This window comes from Hemicordylus capensis, chromosome 1, assembly GCF_027244095.1.
Source record: "Hemicordylus capensis ecotype Gifberg chromosome 1, rHemCap1.1.pri, whole genome shotgun sequence".
NCBI lineage: Eukaryota > Metazoa > Chordata > Lepidosauria > Squamata > Cordylidae > Hemicordylus > Hemicordylus capensis.
Window position 1 is genome coordinate 22792718 of NC_069657.1, and position 21567 is coordinate 22814284.

Below are 21567 nucleotides of genomic sequence, written 5' to 3' on the forward strand. Positions count from 1 at the left end.
TGGGCCAAGACATCTAGGTTTACCTTCAGCTTTCTGATAATGGAAACCCTAACACAATCCCCTTCTCTTTCCCCCACCTCTGATCTCTCTCTCTCTCACAGACTCACACACACACAGTCGTGATACCGACACACACAAACGTCAGCTTCTCTTGTGAGTGGGGCCCAGACGTCTGCTGTGCAGCCTAATCATTGTTCCGACAACAGACGGCTCCGGGGACAAGCTCTAGATTCAAAACATTTCACTTCTTCAGACACAACACGCCACGCTCGCGCAGGATTTGCAGAACAGCCGATCTCTCCCCACCAGCCAAGGGCACCTTGAACGTCTCTGTGGGTACAGAACTCAAACTCCATTCCCCTGATCTTCCAGAAGGGCACGTCGGGAGCGATATTTACAGCGTGGCGAGGGTGACCACTAATTCCCCGTGCGTATTTTCCGTTTTTAAAGTAAAACCGCTGGATACACTTGCAATCGTGCAAATGCCCTTGCCTAGTCCCATTCCAAGGGAGCGCTGGAGGGGAGGGGATTGGAGAAAGGTGGAAGCGCAGGGGTGGTGGGGAAGAAAAAAGTTCGGTTGTGCCGCCTCTGGGCTGCGGCAGGGAGGAAGAGAGAGAGAGAGAGAGAGAGAGAGAGAGGGATTCCCTCAGGCCAGCCAGCTCCACACATTCGCCGCTTTCCTTCCTCCTCCTCCTCCCCTCCTCCTCTTGTGGTCTCCACGGCACACGCGCGCGCACACAAGACACACTTAAACCAAACAGCCCAGGCAAGTTTTTTGGAACTTTGCCTCCGGCTGACGCAAACAATAGTTGCAGGGCCCCTGCGCCAGCCAATGGGAAGCTGGGGGAGCCCTGGCTGCCACCAATCAGGAGGCGCTGGACAGTTCCCCGGTCCTGACCGACCTTCACCAGGCTGGAGTGGGGAGGGGATAAAAGGGGCTAGAGCAGGCGGCTGAGGTTTGGCTGCTGCTGCTGCTGGAGGAGGAACGGGACTGCGGCTGCCCTCTTCGCTCTCGCTTTGGGAAGGCGCGGCGATCCAGCGGGTGCGGACCGTCACAGCGGCAGGCAGCATCAGTCATTCCGCAGAGGGAGGAGAGCCCAGTCGGCGGAGGAGCGCCCGGGGGCGGGAAGAGGCTGTTGCTGCTGCTGGACTCCGGAGGGTGGGGAAGAGCGAGAGGCGGCTCATTCATTGCAGCGACAGCCGACTACAAGGAGCCGGCTTGGGGAGGAGCCAGCGCAGGCGAGCCCCAGATTCCACGCACGAAAGGAAGCCCCGCTGACCCCGCCGCCGCCGCCGCCACTCAAGTTCGAGGCTGCCTGGCTTGCAGCAGAGAGGTAAGGAGGGTCCTCGTCCTGCCTCCCGTCCTGCTTGGCTTGGCTTTACCCGGGGTCGCTGGATCCCCGCCCCCCACAAAAAAACAACCAAGCCTTGGCGATCAGGTCTCTTAGAAGCAGGAGGGTATGTGAGATCTGGGGTGGAGGAGACACGGGAGGTGAGAGGAGGAGGAGGAGGGGATCTGGGGCGTGTGAGGAAGGGAGAAGATGGAGATCTTGGGAAGAGGAGGAAGGCGAGGGAGGAGGGGTCGGGAAAGAGGCTTGCCTGCCAGAGCGCAGGGTGTCTTCAACAGGGAAAAGAAAAGAAAAGAAAAAAGGCAGATTCAGGAAGAAAGAGGGATTGTTCTCCAGCTGCAGAGCCCGTTCTGAAATAAGAGCCGTCCCCTCGGGTCTGTGCTGCTGGGAAGCGCTGCGCTGGGATAAGGGTCCTTCTTCCCTTTAAGATGAGGCCGTCCTTGCCTTAGGGGAAGCGGCATCTTGGGAGATCTTTTGCCTTTTGACGGGACGACGGGAGAAGATTCCCCAAGGGTGAGGAGGTGGCAAGGGAGAGCGTTGGAGCTGTCGGTGGTGGCGGGTATTGAGAAATTTGGCCTGAAGGACGTGTTAGGGATATGTCGAAAGGGTGAAACTAATTATCCGGTAGAGCTGGCAGCCAGGACGGGAGATGGCTGGGGAGGCAGGCGGGCAGGGTTTAGAACTGGGGCCTACAAGAAGAAAGAAAGAATAGGGAACTGGAAGGGCAAACGGGTCTCTGTGGTCATATATTGGCTGAGAGACTTGCAGAATACTGGACACGCCTTGATCCAGTTCAAGAATTGCAAGCATGAATTGTCCTGATGCTAAGCAGGGTCTGCCCTGATTTGCATTTGAATGGGAGACTACATGTGAGCCCTGTAAGATATTGCTCTTAGCTCAGGAGCAGAGCATCTGCATACTTGCATGCAGAAGGTTCCAAGTTCCCTCCCTGGCAGCAACTCCAGATAGCTCTGAGAGAGACACCTGCCTGCAACCTTGGAGAAGCCGCTGCCAGTCTGTGTAGACAACCCTGAGCTAGATGGACCAATGGTCTGACTCGGTAGAAGGCAGTTTCCATACTGCCAAACTGGCACATTGAGAGTAAATCCTTGCAGAATTCAGGGGTGAATTAAACAAGGTTGTGATGACCAAAACCAGTGCACAACTCACATGCTGGGTCTGCTGCAGCACCACAGTGCTATACTACCCAAACAGCACAGAGTGGTGGAGCAGTAGGTGTGATTTGCAGGGTAAGCCAGGCACATGATGGAAGCACCACCCCACAGCCACTGTCTTGCATGTGGCATTGTGCATGGGACATTGTGCATGGGACACTCAGCCAGTATGCCAACATGGTCATGTGGGCTGACACTCTTGCCACAGATGCGCCAACTTAGGAAACATAGGAAGCTGCCATATACCGAGTAAGACGTTTGGTCTATCTAGCTCAGTATTGTCTACACGGACTGGCAGTGACTTCTCCAAGGTTGCAGGCAGGAATCTCTCTCAGCCCTATCTTGGAGATGCTGCCAGGGAGGGGACTTGGAACCTTCTGCTCTTCCCAGAGCGGCCCCATCCCCTGAGGGGAATATCTTACAGTGCTCACAATTCTAGTCTCCCTTTCATATGCAACCAGGGCAGACCCTGCTTAGCTAAGGGGACAAGTCATGCTTGCTACCACAAGACCAGCTCTCCTCCCTTGATCCCTTTGCACAATCCTTGGCTGTGGGGGACACACACAAGTTTGTTCTCACTCAGTCTTTTCACAGGCAGCCTCCCCGAACTGAGCAACCCCTACCTTGCAGCTCTTCTCCAGGTCTAAATGGCAAGCCAAAGGTGCATTGGCTGGCCTGGCAGAGTCCATCCATCACAGGCACCTCGAAAGGAAAACAACAAGGATAACCGTGTGCTTTGAGAGACCAACTCAAAGGACATGGGGACATTTCAAAAGCTGCCATGTTGTGCTTTTAGAAACACAGGAAGCTGCCTTTTGCTGAGTTGGGCCATGGGTCCATCTAGCTCAGGATTGTCTTCACAGACTGGCAGTGGCTTCTCCGAGGTCGCAGGCAGGAATCTCTCTCAGCCCTATCGTGGAGATGCTGCCAGGGAGGGAACTTGGAACCTGGGACCTTCTGCATGCCAACATGGCAGGGCAGCCCCATCCCCTGAAGATCACATCTTACAGTGCTTACACGTGTAGTCTGCCATTCAAATGCAAACGAGGGTGGACCCTGCTTAGCAAAGGGGACAATTCATGCTTGCTACCACAATCTCAGAAGGTCATTCAGGGGTCTTAATGGATACCAAACTGTATATACAAGGCAAGGCACAGAGCTGCATGTGTTACACAGGCCAGGGTACTGGAGGAGTGGGGCGACTTTGCAGCTGGTTTGAGTTTAAGGGCTACACAAAACCTGAGTCTCTGATATGTACAGGAAGCAGTTCATGAAGTTATCTTGGAGAGCGCCTTCTTCTGCACGATTCCCACCGCACATTAAGGTCATCTGAGGAGGTTCGTCTCCAGTTGCCACCGGCTCGTCTGGTGGCGACTCGGAGGCGGGCCTTCTCTATGGTTGCTCCGGAGCTGTGGAATGCGCTCCCTGCGGAAATCCTTAATTCAAGTTCTCTGTTGGCCTTCAGGAGGGCCCTTAAAACATATTTGTTTGGCCTGGCCTTTCAGGGCTTTAAAAATTTTTTTTAATTTTTAATTTTTAATTTGATTTAGGGTTTTTAATTACTTAACACCCCCCCCCCGGCCTTGTGCAGATGGGAGGGAGTTTGTCCCAGCCTGTCCTGCACGAAGACCAGGAAGGGTTCCGTTTGCCCCTTTTGGTCAAGGGGCGGGGTTTCGGCCAGGATTGGCCGATCCCCGCCCCATTCTCCATTCATTCTCCATTCTCTCTTCAGTTGGGACCAGGCAATCACAGGAGAAGGAGCTCTCCCTTCCCTCCCTCCCCGGTACAGAGCGGGTCTAGCGACTGGCCGCCTGAAGGGGCCGAGTAGGAATTTTTTGCTCCCAACACATTGGCCACTGTTGGGGTTTTTTTCGCCTACTCCGTTCTGTGTCCTGGGTGCGTAGTTAGAGTTAGGTCAGCCACAATGGCAGGAACAGTGCAGGCGGGGTGGTAATTTGAGGGTTAGAACATCGGTGAGCACCCTTGGATATGTAAAAAGGGTGATTGGTTAATCGCTCCTTTGTAGCCTGTGTGGCACGGGGAGAATGATTGCCATGAACCCTGCTTCAGGACTTCTCCAACCTTTGGGCTGTGCGGTCCGGGGTGGACGAATGCCTAGAAGTATCCAGATCCTCTCTTACAGAAGGGGGGGGGTCGGCTTTGAAGGAATTGGGTGGAGTGTACCTGCCCATTCCCGAGCCAGGGTGTGTCGCCCAGTAGGGCGCTGGGTAGGATTTCAGAGTTCTGACCTGCTTCTATTGGCCCGCACTGTTCTCTAAGGGTGATTAATCACCTGGTGTTCCAGTCTGCCATGCCTTGTGTAATAGTTAACAAAGTTGTGGCCCTTTTCTTCCATACTAAGTCTGCGTGTTTTCTTGAGCTGGGGTCTGGGGGCAATGTTTAATTTTTGTTTTAAAATGTTTTTAAATCGTTAGTTGTTGTTTTATTGTTTTTAATTTGTTTTAGCTTTTCATTGTTTTATAAGTTTGTTTTAATTGTAAACCGCCCTGAGCCATTTTGGAAGGGCAGTATATAAATCAAATAAATAAATAAATAAATAAATAAATAATGACAGACTACGCTCACGCTTGTTAAATCTCTGGAGGTTCTTGATAAAATAACTGCAACTATCATTCATGTTTTGCCTCCATTTCTGGGTTTGGTGACTTTTTGCTGAGGGTGGCATTTTGATGCCATGGCTGTGGTGGTGGTAGTGGTGTTGGTTTCAGTGGCTGCCATCCAGACGAAGTTGCTCAACTGTGCTGCTTAGGACAAGCTACTCTAAAGGACAACGCGATGCGGCACAACTTTACTCTTACTTTACCCAGCAGTTAACTTAGTCTGGATGTCAGCCAGTGTCTATAATACTTCATTTTTACATTTTAGATTTGTGTTGGTTTACTTTTATGTACGATAAGCTGCCCGAGTATGATTTTGGGGAAGGACTGTAGCTCAGGGGAAGAGCATCTGCTTTGCATACAGAAAGTCCCAGGTTCAAGTCTTGCATTCCCAGGTAGGGCTGGGAAAGACCCATCTGAAGCACCCTGGGGTGCTGCTGCCACTCACATAAACCAGGGCTGCACAGCTTCTGCTGTTGTTGGACTACAACTCTCACTGTTGTTGTTGTTGTTGTTGTTTGTTCAATTTCTATACCACCCTTCCAAAAATGGCTCAGGGCAGTTTACACAGAGAAATAATAAATAAATAACATGGATTCCTGTCCCCAAAGGGCTCACAATCTAAAAAGAAACTGGAGGTCCTGTGCTGGGGGTGGAGAGGGCCAGTTACTCTCCCCCTGCTCAATAAAGAGAATCACCACATTAAAAGGTGCCTCTTTGCCAAGTTAGCAGGGGTTAGTTATTCCTGACTATTGGCCCCTCTCACTGGGAATGATGGGAGTTGTAGTCCAACAGCAACTGGAGTGCCGAAGTTGTGCAGCCCTAGCATAGATGGTACTGAGCTAGATGGACCAATGACCTGGCAAGGCACCTTTAGAACGTAAGAACAGCCCTGCTGGATCAGGCCCAAAGCCCTTCTACTCCAGCATCCTGCTTCACACAGTGGCCCACCTGATGCCTCTGAGAAGCCTACAGGCAAGAGGTGAAGCCATGCCCTCTTCACCAAGAGGTGAAGGCATACTGCTACTCCCCTGCAACTAGTATTTAGAGGCATCCTGCCTCTGCGGCTGGAGGTGGCCTATAGCCTTCAGACTAGAAGCCATTGATAGACCTGTCCTCCTTGAATTTATCTAAACTCCTCTTAAAGCCATCCAGGCTGAGCTGTCACCACATCTTGTGGAAGAGAGTTCCATAGGTTAATTATGCATTGTGTGAAAAAGTACTTCCTTTTGTTGCTCCTAAATTTCTTGGCAATCAGTTGCATGTGATGAACCCTGGTTCTAGTGCTATGCGAGAAGGAGAAAATTTATTCTCTCTCATTTTTCTCCACACCATGTATGATTTTATAGATCTCTATAATGTCTCCCCTCAGTCTTCTTTTTTCTAAACTAAAAAGCCCCAGGTGTTGTAGCCTTGCCTCATAAGCAATGTGCTCTGAGCCCCTGATCTAAACCTTTCTGTTTATTGGAGAAAAGTGGAATATCAACCAGTAATACAAATCTAATCTGCCTTTGTAGGCCCAAAGCTTGTAATCTTTATCTCTGTCCCAATGTCAAGCATGGTCTCAAACTAGTGAACCTCAAACCATTCCTTGCATTCCATCCCCAGGAGCATTTTGGCAAGGTGACATAGACAGCCTTGTTAATAAAAGCCCAGCACAATTCCATGAATCATTTTCTTTTTTCATATATTGGACGGACCCCTGATCACATCCAAGGAGACTTCAAGGGCAGCGGCAAAGAGATCGTTACACGGAGGTTGCTAGACTCCAGTCGTGAACAGTTAGCCCTGCCATTTTCCATTTCACCTGCCTTGTGGGAAGATGGTTTCAGTTTGGGCCAGATTTAAGGGGTTCATTTTGTCCAACTGGCTCGCCCCTGCCCGAAATAATAATAATAATAATAATAATAATAATAATAATAATAATAATAATAATAATAATTCGATTTCTATACCGCCCTTCCAAAAATGGCTCAGGGCGGTTTACAAAGAGAAATAACAAATAAATAAGATGGCTCCCTGTCCCCAAAGGGCTCACAATCTAAGAGAAACATAAGACACACACCAGCAACAGTCACTGGAGGTCCTGTGCTGGGGGTGGATAGGGCCAGTTACTCTCCGCCTGCTAAATAAAGAGAATCACCACGGTAAAAGGTGCCTCTTTGCCCAGTGAGCAGGGGAACAGGGGAATAAAAGGAACAGAAAGAAACAACAACAACAACAAACATTTATATACCGCTTTTCAACAAAAGTTTACATAGAAACATAGAAAGGCAGTTAATTGTGAACTATTGTGCTGCAAGTCAGAACTGGAGACACACAAGGTGAAAGGAACAGAGAGAAATGTCTGTCCTTCATGGGGTGTGTGTGTGTGTGTGTGTGTGTTAAACAACAGTTATCTAAGTGGGCCACGTGAGGCACTGCTCCTGTTCTTGGTTGCCCAACTGACCAAGCTGAGCCCCGACTGATAGGATAGGAAGCAACTGAGTCAGACTGTTGGTCCATCTTAGTCAGTATTGCCTACTCTGACCGGCAGCAGCTCTCCAGGGCTTCAGGCAGAAATTTTTCTCAGCCCTACTTGGAGATGCCTGAGATTGAACCTGGGTCCTTCTGCATGCTGAGCAGATGCTCTACCACTAAGCTACAGCCTCACCCCCACCCCAATGAGGCTCTTGTTTTGCTCAGAAAGCTGGGGCAGCAGTAGACGTATTTGAGAGGAGGTGTGTGGATATTTATATCATGGTCCTTGGTGTGGAAGAAGTGAATATGGAGACTTTTCTTCTTCTCTCGTCATACTAGAATCTGGAATCATGCATTGAAACTGATGGGCAGTAGATGCGGGAGAGACAAAAGGAAGTACTTCTTCACACAAGGCATAATTAATGGATGCCAGAGATTCTCAAACTTGGGTCTCCAGGGTGCTTTCCAGACTAGCTGCTCACTAGCAGCAAAATGCCTCCATTCGGGCATGTCCAAGTAGGGCATTTGGAAGGGAAGCAGCAAGGGGGAGCAGTCTCGCAGCAACTAACAATCCGACAAAACAGCAACTTTTCCATGCCGGATGTACGACGTCGTAGCTCCATTTCACAGCAGTTAAATTCGAAACACGGCATCAGAAATGTGAACGGCACCCTGCTGTCCGATGCAGGAAGTGTGGAAGCAAACTTCCGAGAAGTGTCCTGGCCCCGTTGCAGGGTCTAGCCTGGAAAGCTCCCAGCAGTGTTTCCTGTAACAGGGATTTTTCTACGTTGTTGACTAAAATGCCCATCATCCCCAGCCAAAGGCCATTACACTTGGGGATTATGGGAGTTGTAGCCAACACGATCTGGGAACCCCTGTTACAGGGTACATTGGTCTACGGATATTGTGGGACTACAGCTCTTAGCATTCCCAGCCACAATGAGCAGGTCATTGTGATTGGGGATGGTGGGAATTGTGGTCCACCAACATTTGGAGACCCAAGTTTGAGAACTCCTGATGTGTGCAGTTCACTGCTGCCAGAGGTAGCAGAGCCCATTGGCTTAGGTGGCTATAAAAAGGAAATAGGCAAATAAAGGGAGGTTGGGTCTATCAGCAGCTATTAGCCCTAATGGCTAAGTGGAACCTCCATGTTCAGAAGCAGCATGCCATTAATTTCCAATTTCTGGCGGTGAGGGATATCCGCAAAGGAGGGCTATTGCCTTTGTGACCTACATCTGTGCGTCCTGCAGTCAAATGGTTGGCCATTGTATGAAACAGGATGCTGGACTTGATTTACCTTTGATCTGATCTTGTAGGGCTCGTTGTACATTTTTATGAATGAGCCACACACAGCCGTGCCAAGGAGAAATGGCTGAATGGGTTGCCTAATTCACATTTCTGACTGTTTCTCTTTTAGAACATTCTCGTCGCTCTCGGGTCTTCATGAAGCAGCGTTCTGGTTGCCAAGAGGGAAGCAGTCCTCCTTGAAACCCAGCCTCAGCGATGCCCTGGAACGTCAAGTGGTTGAGCAGCTACAGCGGCCACAACTCCCAATCCCAGAAGCAATGCAAGAAATCTTCCTTTGCCTTTTACCAAGCGGTGAGGGACCAGCTGCCCAGCTGGCTCCTGGAGGACATCCGGCTCATGGAGGCCTTCCACTGGCAGGAAGGGGGCAAGGTCAGCATCTACTCCCCTTCCGAGGCCCTCCTCTATGCCCTGGTGCACAACCACCGGCCTTATGCCCATTACCTTCTGAGCAAATTCCCCAAGAGTGCCCTGGCTGTCCCCAGCCTTCACTTCAGCTGCTGCCACTCATCCGCACCCCACTTGGCCATGGCTGTCCGATATAACCGCATCCACATCCTCCTAGAGATCCTGAAGGCCATCAGAGACTTCCCGGCAAGCGAGCGGGTCCTCTATTTGGACCGCAGAGGGTGCAGCCGTGTGGAAGGTGGCAAGACTGCCCTTCACGTGGCTTGTGAACTGGCGAGGCCTGAATGTCTGCTCTTGCTGCTGGGCCACAGGGCATCGCCCTGCCTGAGCGACTGCACCGGCAACACACCTTTGGACCTCCTCCTGCAGCAGATCTGGGAGAGCCCGGCAGCCAGCCTGCGGGCCAAGCTCCTCCTCCTGGACTCCCTGCTCCTCTTTCTACCTCCAGGCTTCCATTTTGCAATGAAACAGCAGCTGTTGGATGACCAACAGCAATGGCAGCACCTTTTAGGCAAGCACCGGTTCCAGTGGCTGGTGGGCCTAGCGCCATCTTCCCTCTTTGTTCGATCCATGCAAGTGTTAATTGGGACCATTTCACCAGACCAGTTTCCAGAGGCCCTGGACAGCCTGCCTTTGCCGCACTTTCTGAAGCCTTTGGACTTGAAACTGAAAAATTAAGGATGTGTGCTAGAGACCTCTGCCCCTCTCCCCTCCCCTGCAATTCCTGCTTGTGTGGCGAAGATAGGTTTGGGCTGTTTGTGTGGGAAACTGATGCGTTTAATATTAAAAACTGTGCGGGAGAGGGGGAGAGTGCTTGTTTTAATTAGAACCTTTTTTTTTCAAAAGACTGAACTTGGCATTGTGTTTTATTTAAATGTCATCCAGGCAGGGGGTGGAATACCCACAGTGCCTTTTAAAGACAGAGTTTTCGTTTTATGATCTTCGTGTCTTAAGGCTGACTTGGGTGTGCAGAATTGTCGGCTGGCTCAAATGAATGAACAGAGCAGGTCAATAGTGACATTTAGACTTTGCAAAAAATCACACAGGATAGTAGCTGTGGCAGTCTGCACCTAGTCTCATTTCCTGGTGCAATCTAGGCTCTTCTTCCAGACGTTTTAAACACAAAAACTGGCACCTCACAGAGTTAGTACCAACCTTACAGAGATTTCCTGTAGCATTCGCAAAAATAATCTGGGTTAGTATGTTGGGGTTTTTTCCATTTGTTTGTTTGTAATTGAGCTTTAACAGAGTTTTAAACAGAAACATGGAATCTTTCCAAACAGTAAAAAATTAGAGTAGAATTTATGTAATCTCATAGCACATAGGTTAATCAAATAACTGGTACACTTGGTTTCTTTTCTTTTGTACATACCAGTATATTGCAAGATAATCCCATTTCCCATTGAAGGAGCTTTTACTTAGCCTTCATTGATATGAATATTAGCACTTTCCAGAGAAAACTAAGCATACTTGAAATCTGTGGAGGGAGAGATGAATGCTCTTATAAGAAGATCTGTTCCTTTATCCCATGACTGTTAAATCTACTCAAGAGCCTTGAGTGAGGAACTCTGTCAAAATAGTTTTGAAAGTCCAAATACTCAGTGTCATAAGAACAGCCCTGCTGGATCAGGCCCAAGGCCTCTCTGGTCCAGCATCCTGATTCCCACAGTGACCCACCAGATGCCTCTGAGGAGCCCACAGGCAAGAGGTCTGTGCATGCCCTCTCTCCTGCTTTTGTTCCTCTACACTGGGTATTTAGAGGCATCTTGCTTCTAAGGCTGGAGGTGGCCTATAGCCATCGTAGGCTACCTGTGAGAGGAGAGCTGGTCTTGTGGTAGCAAGCATAACTTGTTCCCTTATAGCTAAGCAGGGTCTGCTCTGGTTACATATGAATGGGAGACTAGATGTATGAGCACTGTAAGATACTCCCCTCATGGGATGGAGCCGCTCTGGGAAGAACAGAAGGTTCCAAATTCCCTCCCTGGCATCTCCATGATAGGGCTGAGAGAGATTCATGCATGCAGCCTTGGAGAAGTCACTGCCAGTCTGTGAAGACAATATTGAGCTAGATAGACCAATGGTCTGACTCAATATATGGCAGATTCCTATGTTCCTAGTAGCCATTGATAGACCTGCCCTCCATGAATTGGTCGAAGACCCTTTTAAAGCCATCCAAGCTAGTGGCCATCACCACATCCTGTGGCAGAGAATTCCACCTCTGCCTACATGCCTGTTGACATTCAAGATCACTCAAGTTAGTGGGACAGGTCTTATCGTTGCCTCCTTTATTCCATGCCGAGTCATAGAATCGTAGCATTATAGAGCTGGGACGGACCATAGAGGTCTTCTTGTGCAACTCTTGCTCTGTGCAGGAATCTGTTACGGCTTCCCTGACAGATGGCTGTCCAGGCTCTCTTTGAAAATCTCTTCAAAGAAGAGGCCACCACTGTATGAGGGAGACTGTTCAACAGTTAAGATTCTCCTTCTACAAGGCTTATCTTCTAAGTGCTTTATAATTTTATCTTTAACTATGCTTTCAAACAGTTTACTCGGACAGATGTTAAACTAATCAGTCTATAATTTTTTCAGTCCCTCCTGGACCCTTTTAAAAATTCCTGTTACAATGGCTACCTTCCAGTCCTCTGGTACAGAGGGAGATTTTAGAGACAAATTACATATTTTTTGTGAGAAGATCAGCAATTTCACATTTGACTTCTAGAAACTGGATGCTGTCTGGACCTGGTGAGCTGTTAATTTTTAATTGGTTGTCATACTCTAGAGCAGGGCTTCCTGAACCTTTTAAACAAGTGTACCCCTTCTGTTGCAAACCTTCAGCTCAGGTACCCCATAGAGATTTTTAGAATGTTTGTACACACACATGTACAAATTTAAATGTTGCACCTATGAGACAGGCTATTCCAGTCTCTGGTTTATATCCAGATTAAGTTACTCAGGAGTACTCCCACTGAAATTAATGGAACAAGTAAACATATTCCATTGATTTCAATGGGAGTACTCAGCGCTAATTTTCTGAAGCCTGCTAGTCAGGCTGAGGGGAGGGGTGCACCGAGCTTCAGCATGTAGCCAGCCAGTCAGAAGCAGAAGAGGCAGGTCTTCACACTCCTCCCTCCCCTTCTGCAGTGGACACATTGGCTTCAAACCAGTAATCCCCAGATGAAGAGCAAATAATGTTCTTTGGGAGCCCTTCAAGAACCTTCTGTTGGGAACCCCTGCTATAGAACATCATCTCTTATCACCTCTATTCAACTCATTGCAAGCTGCCTTCCTAAGAAGGTCAGCCCAGGCTATATAGAACATAAGAACAGCCCTGCTGGATCAGGCCCAAGGCCCATCTAATCCAGCATCCTGTTTCACACAGTGGCCCACCAGATGCCTCTGGGAAGCCCACAGGCAAGAGGTGAGGGCCTGCCTTCTCTCTTGCTATTGCTCCCTTGCAACCGGTATTTAGAGGCCTCTTGCCTCTGAGGCTGGAGATGGCCTGCTCAACTCTGATGGATGGAGATGGCTTGCTCAACTTTAGCTCTCCTGCAGATGTTGGCCTACAACCCCCCTAATCCCTGGCTATTGGCCACTATGTCTGGGGATTATGGGAATTGTAGTAGTCCAAAAACAGCTGGGGGCCAAAGTTGAGCAGGACTGGCCTATAGCCACCACAGTAGTAGCCATTGAAAGGCCTGTCCTCCATGAATTTGTCTAAGCCCCCCTTAAGCAAGTGGCCATCACCACATCCAAGCAAGTGGCTATCACCACATCCAGTGTCACAGAAGTCTATAGAATAATTATGCACTGTGTGAAGAGGTACTTACTTCTGTCCATCCTAAATCTCCTGACCTTCAGTTTCATGGAATGGTCCCTGATTCTAGTGTTGAGAGAGAGGGAGAAAAATACTTCTCTGTCCACTCTCTCTACTCCATGCATAATTTTATAGTCCTCTGTCATGTCTCCCCATTGTTGCCTCTTTTCCATACAAAAGAGCCCCAGATGCTGTAGCCTTGCCTCATAAGGAAGGTGCTCCAGGCCCCTGGTCATCTTGGTTGCCCTCTTCTGCACCTTTCCCATTTCTGCAATGTCCTCCTTAAGATACAGTGACCAGAACTTTACGCAGTACTCCAGGTGTGGCCGCACCATAGATTTGTATAAGGGCATTATAATGCTAGCATTCTTATTTTCAACCCCCTTCCTAATGATCCCTAGCATGGAATTTGCCTTTTTCACTGCTGCTGCGCACTGAATAGACACTTTCAGTGAGCTGTCCAGCACGACTCTCTTCACTACAAATATAGGGCAGATATATCATATAGGTGTAACTTCTGTAGTGAAGGCAAATGTACAACATTCATTCAGCTTTGCTGCTCCTTAAGCATCCTTTTCACTCCCTTTTCATCTAGCAGTTCAACAACCTCTCTGGCAGGTTTCCTGCTTAAGTACTCAAATGTGTTTTCTATTGTTTGCCTTGACATTTTTAGCCATACCCCCTCAAATTCTTATTTTGTATCCTCCTTGGTCACCTTACATTTCTTTTTCCAGAGTGTGTTCCTTTTTGTCCTCCACATCTGGTCAAGACATCCATTTCCAAAAGGAAGCCTTCATACCTTCTGAAGCTTCATTGACTCTACTCGCTAAGCATGCTGGCATCTTCATGGACTTGGTAGAACCTACTCTGTGAATAGGACTCTCCAACTCTGTAGTATACATTTTAGCTGAGCTTCTGTCACAGTGGTTTTAAATCATCTCCACAACTTCTGGAGAGATGTGATCCTCTTGACTTTTCTTTGCAATTTCCTTTTTACCAGTCCCCTCATTTTGGAGAAACTTATACAGTCATCCCTTGCCAACCGCAAGTTTCCCAATCGTGGTTTTGAGTATCCGCGACTGGGAAATTGTAGCTGGTCTTGCCACCCGTGGCCTGAGTAGCCACGGTTTGGTGAGATTGTTTGGTGTGTGTGTGTGTGTGTGTGTGTGTGTGTGTGATTTCCGGGGCTCAGGGTGATTTTCAGGGGTCCAGGACTGATTTTTTCATTTTCAACTGTATTTTGCTGTCTTTTCACAACTGCAATTCCCCTAACCCCGTTTCCCATTGGTTTTAATGCCTCGCCAGCTATGAAGTTTTCCCGGAACCCTTGCGGTTGGCGAGAGATGACTGTATCCCCAATAATAAATTACAGTTTGGGCCAGGTATTACCACCCACAATGATTCTGTGGAGGATTCTGCTCCTCCTAAGTGTTGGTTTATTGGATTCTATTATTTTCTTAAGCATACAGAGGGCCTGCTTCAACAATAGAGCACATCCACCCTGACGTCACTAAAGGACATCCTGATGTACTGTTGAGGCAGCCTTCCATCACCTGAGAGGGGCGTTCCCCTGAATCACCCTCCTTGCACATGCACTCCAGAACCCTTGTTTGAAGCAAGTTTGTGTCTCTGTTTTATTGAATTGAGTTCATGCTTCAGACGTGACACATTAAGATCTTTTAACTTGTTCCACCCACTTCTTGCAAAGCAGTATCATCATCTGCCATTTTCCAGAGAAAGTAGTTGATGAAAGCAAACTTCTGCTCTCTAGAAAGAATTGCAGAAGGGAAGCACTGACACTGAGAGAGCTGTGAATTTAGTGAGACTTACTTTTGAGTATATTTAGGAATGCCTCTGTGTCATAGCGATAAACTACATATTACATTAAGTACCAAAATAGTAGCCGCAGGGGGCCTGATCCTAACTTGGAAGATGTATAGGAGGTGGGGGTTCTGCCCCTGCCAAGGTCCCAATCTGGATTTCACTCCCAAAGCTGACATTTAGGAATTAACAAGAAGTTCTGGGAATAACTAATTTGCCTACTTTCCTTTCACTATAATCCTAATTGAGGTTTACCAACTTATCACATTATCACAAACTATGCCGTTGAGGTGTCCCTACAACAGTACCATCTAGGCATTCCAGAGCTGAGAGAGAGAGAGAGAGAGAGAGAGAGAGGTGATCTCAAAAGCTTTCTTTTCTTAAGGGAAGTAGGGTGAAAACAAAACCAGTCCAGGGCCACACATGTGTTTAATGCAGAGCTACACAACTTCAGCCCTCCATCTGTGTTTGTATTACAACCCTCCTCATCCTCCACCACCAACAGTCGGGCATCATGGGAGTTGTAGTGCAGCATCTTCAGAAAAGCCAAAGTAGTGCAGGCCTGGCTTAATGGAACATGCAAGTTGGCTCTTAATTTGAGTTTCATGGGGTACCCTTTGTCTATACTAAGTTTTATGCTTTTTTTCACAAACTGCAGAGTTCTAATTTCTATTGCGGCTTGGCCTTGACATATAACAAACATACATATATCTAAAACCCTGGCTGGTGTTATATACAGTGCTACGGAGACATCATGTTGGGGCTGCTGAAGACTCATAAGGCTGCCCTAATGCTGTACAGAATGCATGGTTGCATAATCAGTGCTACTGCAATTCATCTCATTGTTGCAAATGGGAGAAACTGTGGTAGTGCTGATTGCTCAACTGCCCTCTCTCTACAGAAGGGGTTCCTGACCTTTTAAAAACAAGTGCACCCCTTCTGTCACACCCCTTCTGTCGCAAAAAAATAATGTAAACTGTTTACTGTACCGTGCTCCCATGTGCTCAGGAGTGCCTCCCAAATCCATGAAATGTCCACCAAAACCCTGAAAAATCACAGGGGAAATGTATTTTTTAAAAGAAATGAGCCACAAAATGGCTCCTCTTGTCTGCTCCTGGGCTCCTGCAGACAAAATGGCTACTGGAAGTTACCTCCATGGTCACTTCTAGTCCTCTAGGAATTGCGGATATGTGGGTTTTAACCTCTTAATATCCGCAGATACTGAAAATAAGTGTCAATTAGACACCCATGAATATGCAGAACCTGTTCTGCAAATAACGAGATTCTATGGGAAACACCTATATCGGGCAGCAGCGATATAGGAAGATGCTCAAAGTCATACTTTCATACTGTGCGGGAGATGGCAATGGTAAGCCCCAACTGCATTCTACCAAAGACAACCACAGGGCTCTGTGTGCACCAGAAGTTGACACCAACTCCTCAAGTCCCCTAGGGGTATTAGTACAGCATAGGGGCTACCATATGAGTTTGCAGCAGCCCTGATGGGGTGTGCAGTGGTTCTGTACCACTGTGCATCACATTAGCCCTTATGTTCTAACTCAGGCCTGCTCAATTTAGGCCCTCCATCTGTTGTTGAACTACAACTCCCATAATCCTCAGCCACAGTGGCCAATAGCCAGGGATTATGCAACATCTGCAGGAGGGCCAAAGCTGAGCAGCCCTGTTCTACCTCAACCTTTGGATTCTCACCCTGCCTCAATTATTCTTGCCTATTTTCCTACATGACCTTGTTAGGTCACACATGAATCATTGTGCCATAAATCAGGGACAAACAATTTCATGCTTGTGGGATCTACACTGGGATTTTTAACTCCAGGTCCATTAACCAGAGCAAGGTGCAAAATGTTAGCTCGGGTAGGGGGTATAATCAAGTGAGGAACAGGGCGTCTCTGGAAACATGCTCAGCACAGCCATTTATTCTTGGTGCCAGAGCTGAGCTCACAGCCTGTTAAAACAAAAACGTACTCCTGGTTCTCTCCCCCCCCTCCCCGGCCCCACCTCCACTAAGCTTGCTTCATTTCAGCAGCCTAATTTATGGAGGTCACCTTAAGTAGCACAGAGGGGAAATGCTTGACTAACAAGCGGAAGGTTGCTGGTTCAAATCCCTGCTGGTACAATATCAGGCAGCAGCAATATAGGAAGATGCTGAAAGGCATCATCTCCTACTGCACAGGAGGAGGCAATGGTAAACCCCTCCCTTTATTCTACCAAAGAAAACCACAGAGCTCGGTGGGCGCCAGGAGTCGAAATCGACTTGACGGCACACTTTACCTTTAATTTATGGAGGCAAAAAAGGGGTGTGTTTTGTATTAACATTTTATTACAGTTTAAATGTGATTTACACAATCAAAATAGCAACACTACCCTGAGAAGAAGGGAAGGAAAACAGAGCAAACAAGCAAAAACACAACTGAACAAAACAAAATACCACTACCACTGAAGCCTAACCTACTTCACAGGGTTGTTGTGAGGAGAAACTTAAGTATGTAGTACACCGCTCTGGGCTCCTTGGAGGAAGAGCAGGATATAAAATGTAAAATAAATAAAATAATAATAATAATAATAATAATAATAATAATAAGAAGAAGAAGAAGAAGAAGAAGAAGAAGAAGAAGAAGAAGAAGAAGAAGAAGAAGCCTGGACCAAGCACAGCCATAGGTATCGCTGTGCTGTTGTTAAACACTGGGAATCAGACTCTTGCAGATCTACATGTCACCTAGCTATCTTTCAATAAATCCTAATCTACCTTCTGTCTGTCCTTGCTGCAAATGGCTTGACCACAGCAGAAGCAGAAACAAAACTGAACCTACGAAGTTACTGTTTCAGTTCTTTGTTAAAAACCTGGATTGTCTGGCTGTGGAAAGGACTGGACCGCAAAACACTTGGAACAAGAGGCCTTCTGTTCAGTCACATGGTATTACCTCACAAACAACAATTTTGTTCCCTCCTACTGTCTTGACCGAGTGCCTGTGAAGGGCTTTTCATAGAGGTCCGTACTCCTAGTGGCTCAGTCACCGGCGTCTTCGTGACCCATCTGCAGAGACTGCTGACCAAAAGAGAGAGAGTGTCTATTATGAAAGGGCTGCCATGCTCCAGGAAGCAACTGGGGGTTGCTCTTTCAGCCAAATGACCAGGCAGCAAAGTTGGATTTCAAAAACGCTGTAGTAGAGGCAGGAGGAGGAGGAGGAGGAAATAATCAAGTCCGGATTTTTGCCTGTAATAAAGAATGCCCAGGCTGACATCCTGACTAAGGAGGTGCCACTGCTGTGAGAAAGGATCAGAATAACATCACTGACAGACAAACAGCTCTGGTACACTGGGGGAGGGTGGTTTTGGGGTTTTTTAAACCTCTCCCCCTAAAAAGAAGCTGCAATGCCCTCAGGGACATATTTTCAGGTGGCACAGAGGGCTTCTTGGGGAAGGGGAGGTAATTAAAACATGGCTTATTGCCCATAGGGGTATAAGAGCATAAGAGAAAGCCTGCGGGATCAGACCAATGTTGGGTATGGGGGGGCGCAAGAGGGGGCAGCTGCATCTTGCATTGAGCCAGTCCTATTGAATTCAATGGGGCTTACTCCCAGGGAAGTGGTTATAGGACTGTTGCCTTTACAGCCTTCCTCCTACCAGTGAAAAAGTCCTGCAGCAATTGTGCCCCCGCCCACACCGAATGGGGGGGGAAAGTCCTGTGAACCTAAACATCCACCTAGTAGAACAGGGCTGCTCTACTTTGGCCCTCCTGCAGATGTTGGCCTACAATTCCCATAATCCCTGGCTGTTGGCCACTGTGGCTGGGGATTATGGGAGTTGTAGTTTTAAAAAAACAATGGGGGGGGGGCTAAATTGAGCAGGCCTGTAAGTAGAGTATTCTGCTGCTCACAGAGGCCAGGAAACCCAGAGGCGGAGATGGGAGCAATTGTTGTCCCCTGCTTCCCTTTAGCAATGGATATACATTGGGTTCTATCGTCATCATCATTAATTTTATTAATTATTATTAGCTGAAATTCTCCACAGTGCTGTGACTACAGAAGAAGCCCTGTGGAGACAGGAGCCTAACTGCTAAAAAGTCTCTCCCCACAGCCCCAGCGGGTGCAGAATGGGGGAGGCGGGCATGATTTCCCACTGCTTTCTCCTTTCTCCAGCTGGAGTTTTAAACTCCGAGAATCTATCTCTGAGGTCCACAAAGCCCTCAGAGGCAGGTTCCTGAAGTTTAAAAGTGTTCCTTTTTTTTTTTTTTTTTGGTGCTGCAGAGAGTTTCAGCTGTTGTTGTTGTTAGTATTAGTGGCTGACATTCTGCACACCATTCCGTCTGGCTGTCCACGGAATGTATGCACAGTTGCACAAGAGCACCATTGCGCTAAATGCAAGAATTGTGCAGGCGCAGTTGTGCAATGGACAGCTATGGGAAATAATGGCCGTACATTATGCAATTCCATTTGCACAATTCTTGTGTTTTGCACAAGACCACTCTTGTGCGACTGCACGCACTTTCGATTGCTAGGTAAATGAAACGTCGCACAATATGTCAGCCACTGTTATGAATATTTATAAATGAGGCAAATACAGCAGAAACTTTAATTCTGTGTCTATTGGATAACTCAGAGAATGCTTAATAAGGTATAGTTGCAGACTGCTAGATGCTGGAGGTGTGATTTGTGTGAGGGTACACTAACACATATGGTTTGGTCCTGTCTGGTTATTGCACCATTTTGGCTTGAAATTCATAAGGTAGTTAATATGACACTGCAGTTATCATTGCCTGTTAAGGACATTCCTGTTTTCTTGGGGTATATCCTCAGCATATGGAATCTAGCATTATATCAGGAACTGTGGATTCTTTGTATTTGGGGTGTTGCCAATTGGATTATAATACAACACTGGAAGGACAAATTCACTCCTGAATTGCAGTTTTAGATTACTATGTGTTGCCTGTCAACATTTGAACTGGTTTCTTGTTTTTGTTGGCAAAGTAAGAGGAATGTTCAGCGATTTGGTCAAACTTTAATGAATTGTTTGTGCTTTGAAATAGAAGATGTTTATCCTTGAAGGTGTGTATTTTATGTTACTCTTATCCCTCCCCCCCACCTCCTGCGTTAGTTGTATCTTATTGTTTAAACTCTGTTTAAGGGATTCCACCCCCACCGCCAGTTATATTCACATAGATTATTATCCTTGATCATGTTTATACATTGTAACCTTATTGCAATAAAAGAAAAGAAAAAATGGATGAATATTAATTTTCATATTTACATAATACTTTTCAGTAAGATGTTCTCAGAGCAGTTTACATAGAAAAAGAAAGCAGTTCCCTGCCCCAGAAGGGCTCACAATCTCAAAAGAAACACAAGGTAGCCAACAACAGCCACTGGAGGGGTGCTGTACTGGGAATGGACAGAGACAGCTACTCCCCCGCCTGCTAAATATGAGAGAATCTGCATTTTAAAAGGTGTCTCTTTGCTCGGTTAGCAGGATCAGCTAACTGAGGGTTCCATTTAGCTTACAAGTCCCAAAGCCATTGACAGGTTCATCCTTCACCCAATCACAAGGACCAGCAACCTTGTTTGCCCAGTCCTTGGTGGTTGCTGCTTTGTTCTCACAATAACCCTGTGAGGTAGGTTGCCATGAAATAGTTGCTTCTCAAGGTCCCAGGGTTACTAATAGGATCTTCCAGGCCCACCTTTCAGAGGTGGGGGATCTCTAGATCTCTGGGGGATCTCTAGATCTGACGCTACCCAATCCCCCAATCCTCATTCTATTACTCTAGCCACTGAGCTTTAAATTGTTGTATATTGCTTCTTTAAGAGGCAAGCTCAGAAGGCTTTAGGATGGGAGATGCCATGCAGGGAATGGTGGAAAGCAGTTTTATTTTTAAGCTGAGGTCCATGTGAGTGGTTGAGCCTATAGGATCTCCTCGGGGACTAGGATAGTCCTAGGCCCCGATGGACCAGTAACCAGAGGCAGTCCTTAGATAACGTCATACTTCTATGTTTTTCAGCACATGGCCTTTCCAGTGAGCCGAAACCATAAATAGTTGAGTTATTAGGAGAAGTCTAGCATGAGTTGCTGTTCTCACATATCCAATTGATATCGAAGGACGGATCTGAACTTGGCCTGGGTTTCCCACACTGCACACTGCGTCGGGCTAAATGTGACAGCTGTTGTTGACTCAGTTCTTTAAATCTGATCTGCCCCAACCAATCACAAAAAGCAGGGCCTGTCTTGCTTTTAGACCAAAAGGAGTGTGTGGAGAGGTGCACTAAGCCAGAGCTGCTCAACTTCGGCCCTCCTGCAGATGTTAGCCTACAATTCCCATAATTCCAGGATATTGGCCACTGTGGCTGGGGATTATGGGAGTTGTAGTCCAAAGACAGCTGTGGGGGCCAAAGTCGAGCAGGCCTGCACTAAGCCTTCCCACCACCTCTTCTCACCTTTTCTCCCTAGGCACACTTCTTCTAAGCCAAGCTCCAATAACAGAAGTGAGTTGGGCTGGGTGGGGGGGGAAACATGTAAGGCAAAAAGGCTATGCCAGGGGTGCACGGAGCAATATCCATGAACCAGCCCCACAAATTTTGGGCATCAGTAGCTTCTCAGGGGATGGA

At 47.6% G+C, this 21567-nt stretch overlaps 1 protein-coding gene across 1 annotated transcript; it reads left to right on the top strand.

The window, feature by feature from the left end:
• Window positions 1-895: 895 nt before the first annotated feature.
• On the top strand, window positions 896-14530 carry ANKRD9 (ankyrin repeat domain 9). The gene is made up of 2 exons (XM_053283503.1): window positions 896-1334; window positions 9020-14530. Exon 2 carries the CDS (start codon window positions 9106-9108, stop codon window positions 9991-9993), a length of 888 nt encoding a protein of 295 aa, XP_053139478.1. The 5' UTR covers window positions 896-1334; window positions 9020-9105; the 3' UTR covers window positions 9994-14530.
• Window positions 14531-21567: the final 7037 nt, after the last annotated feature.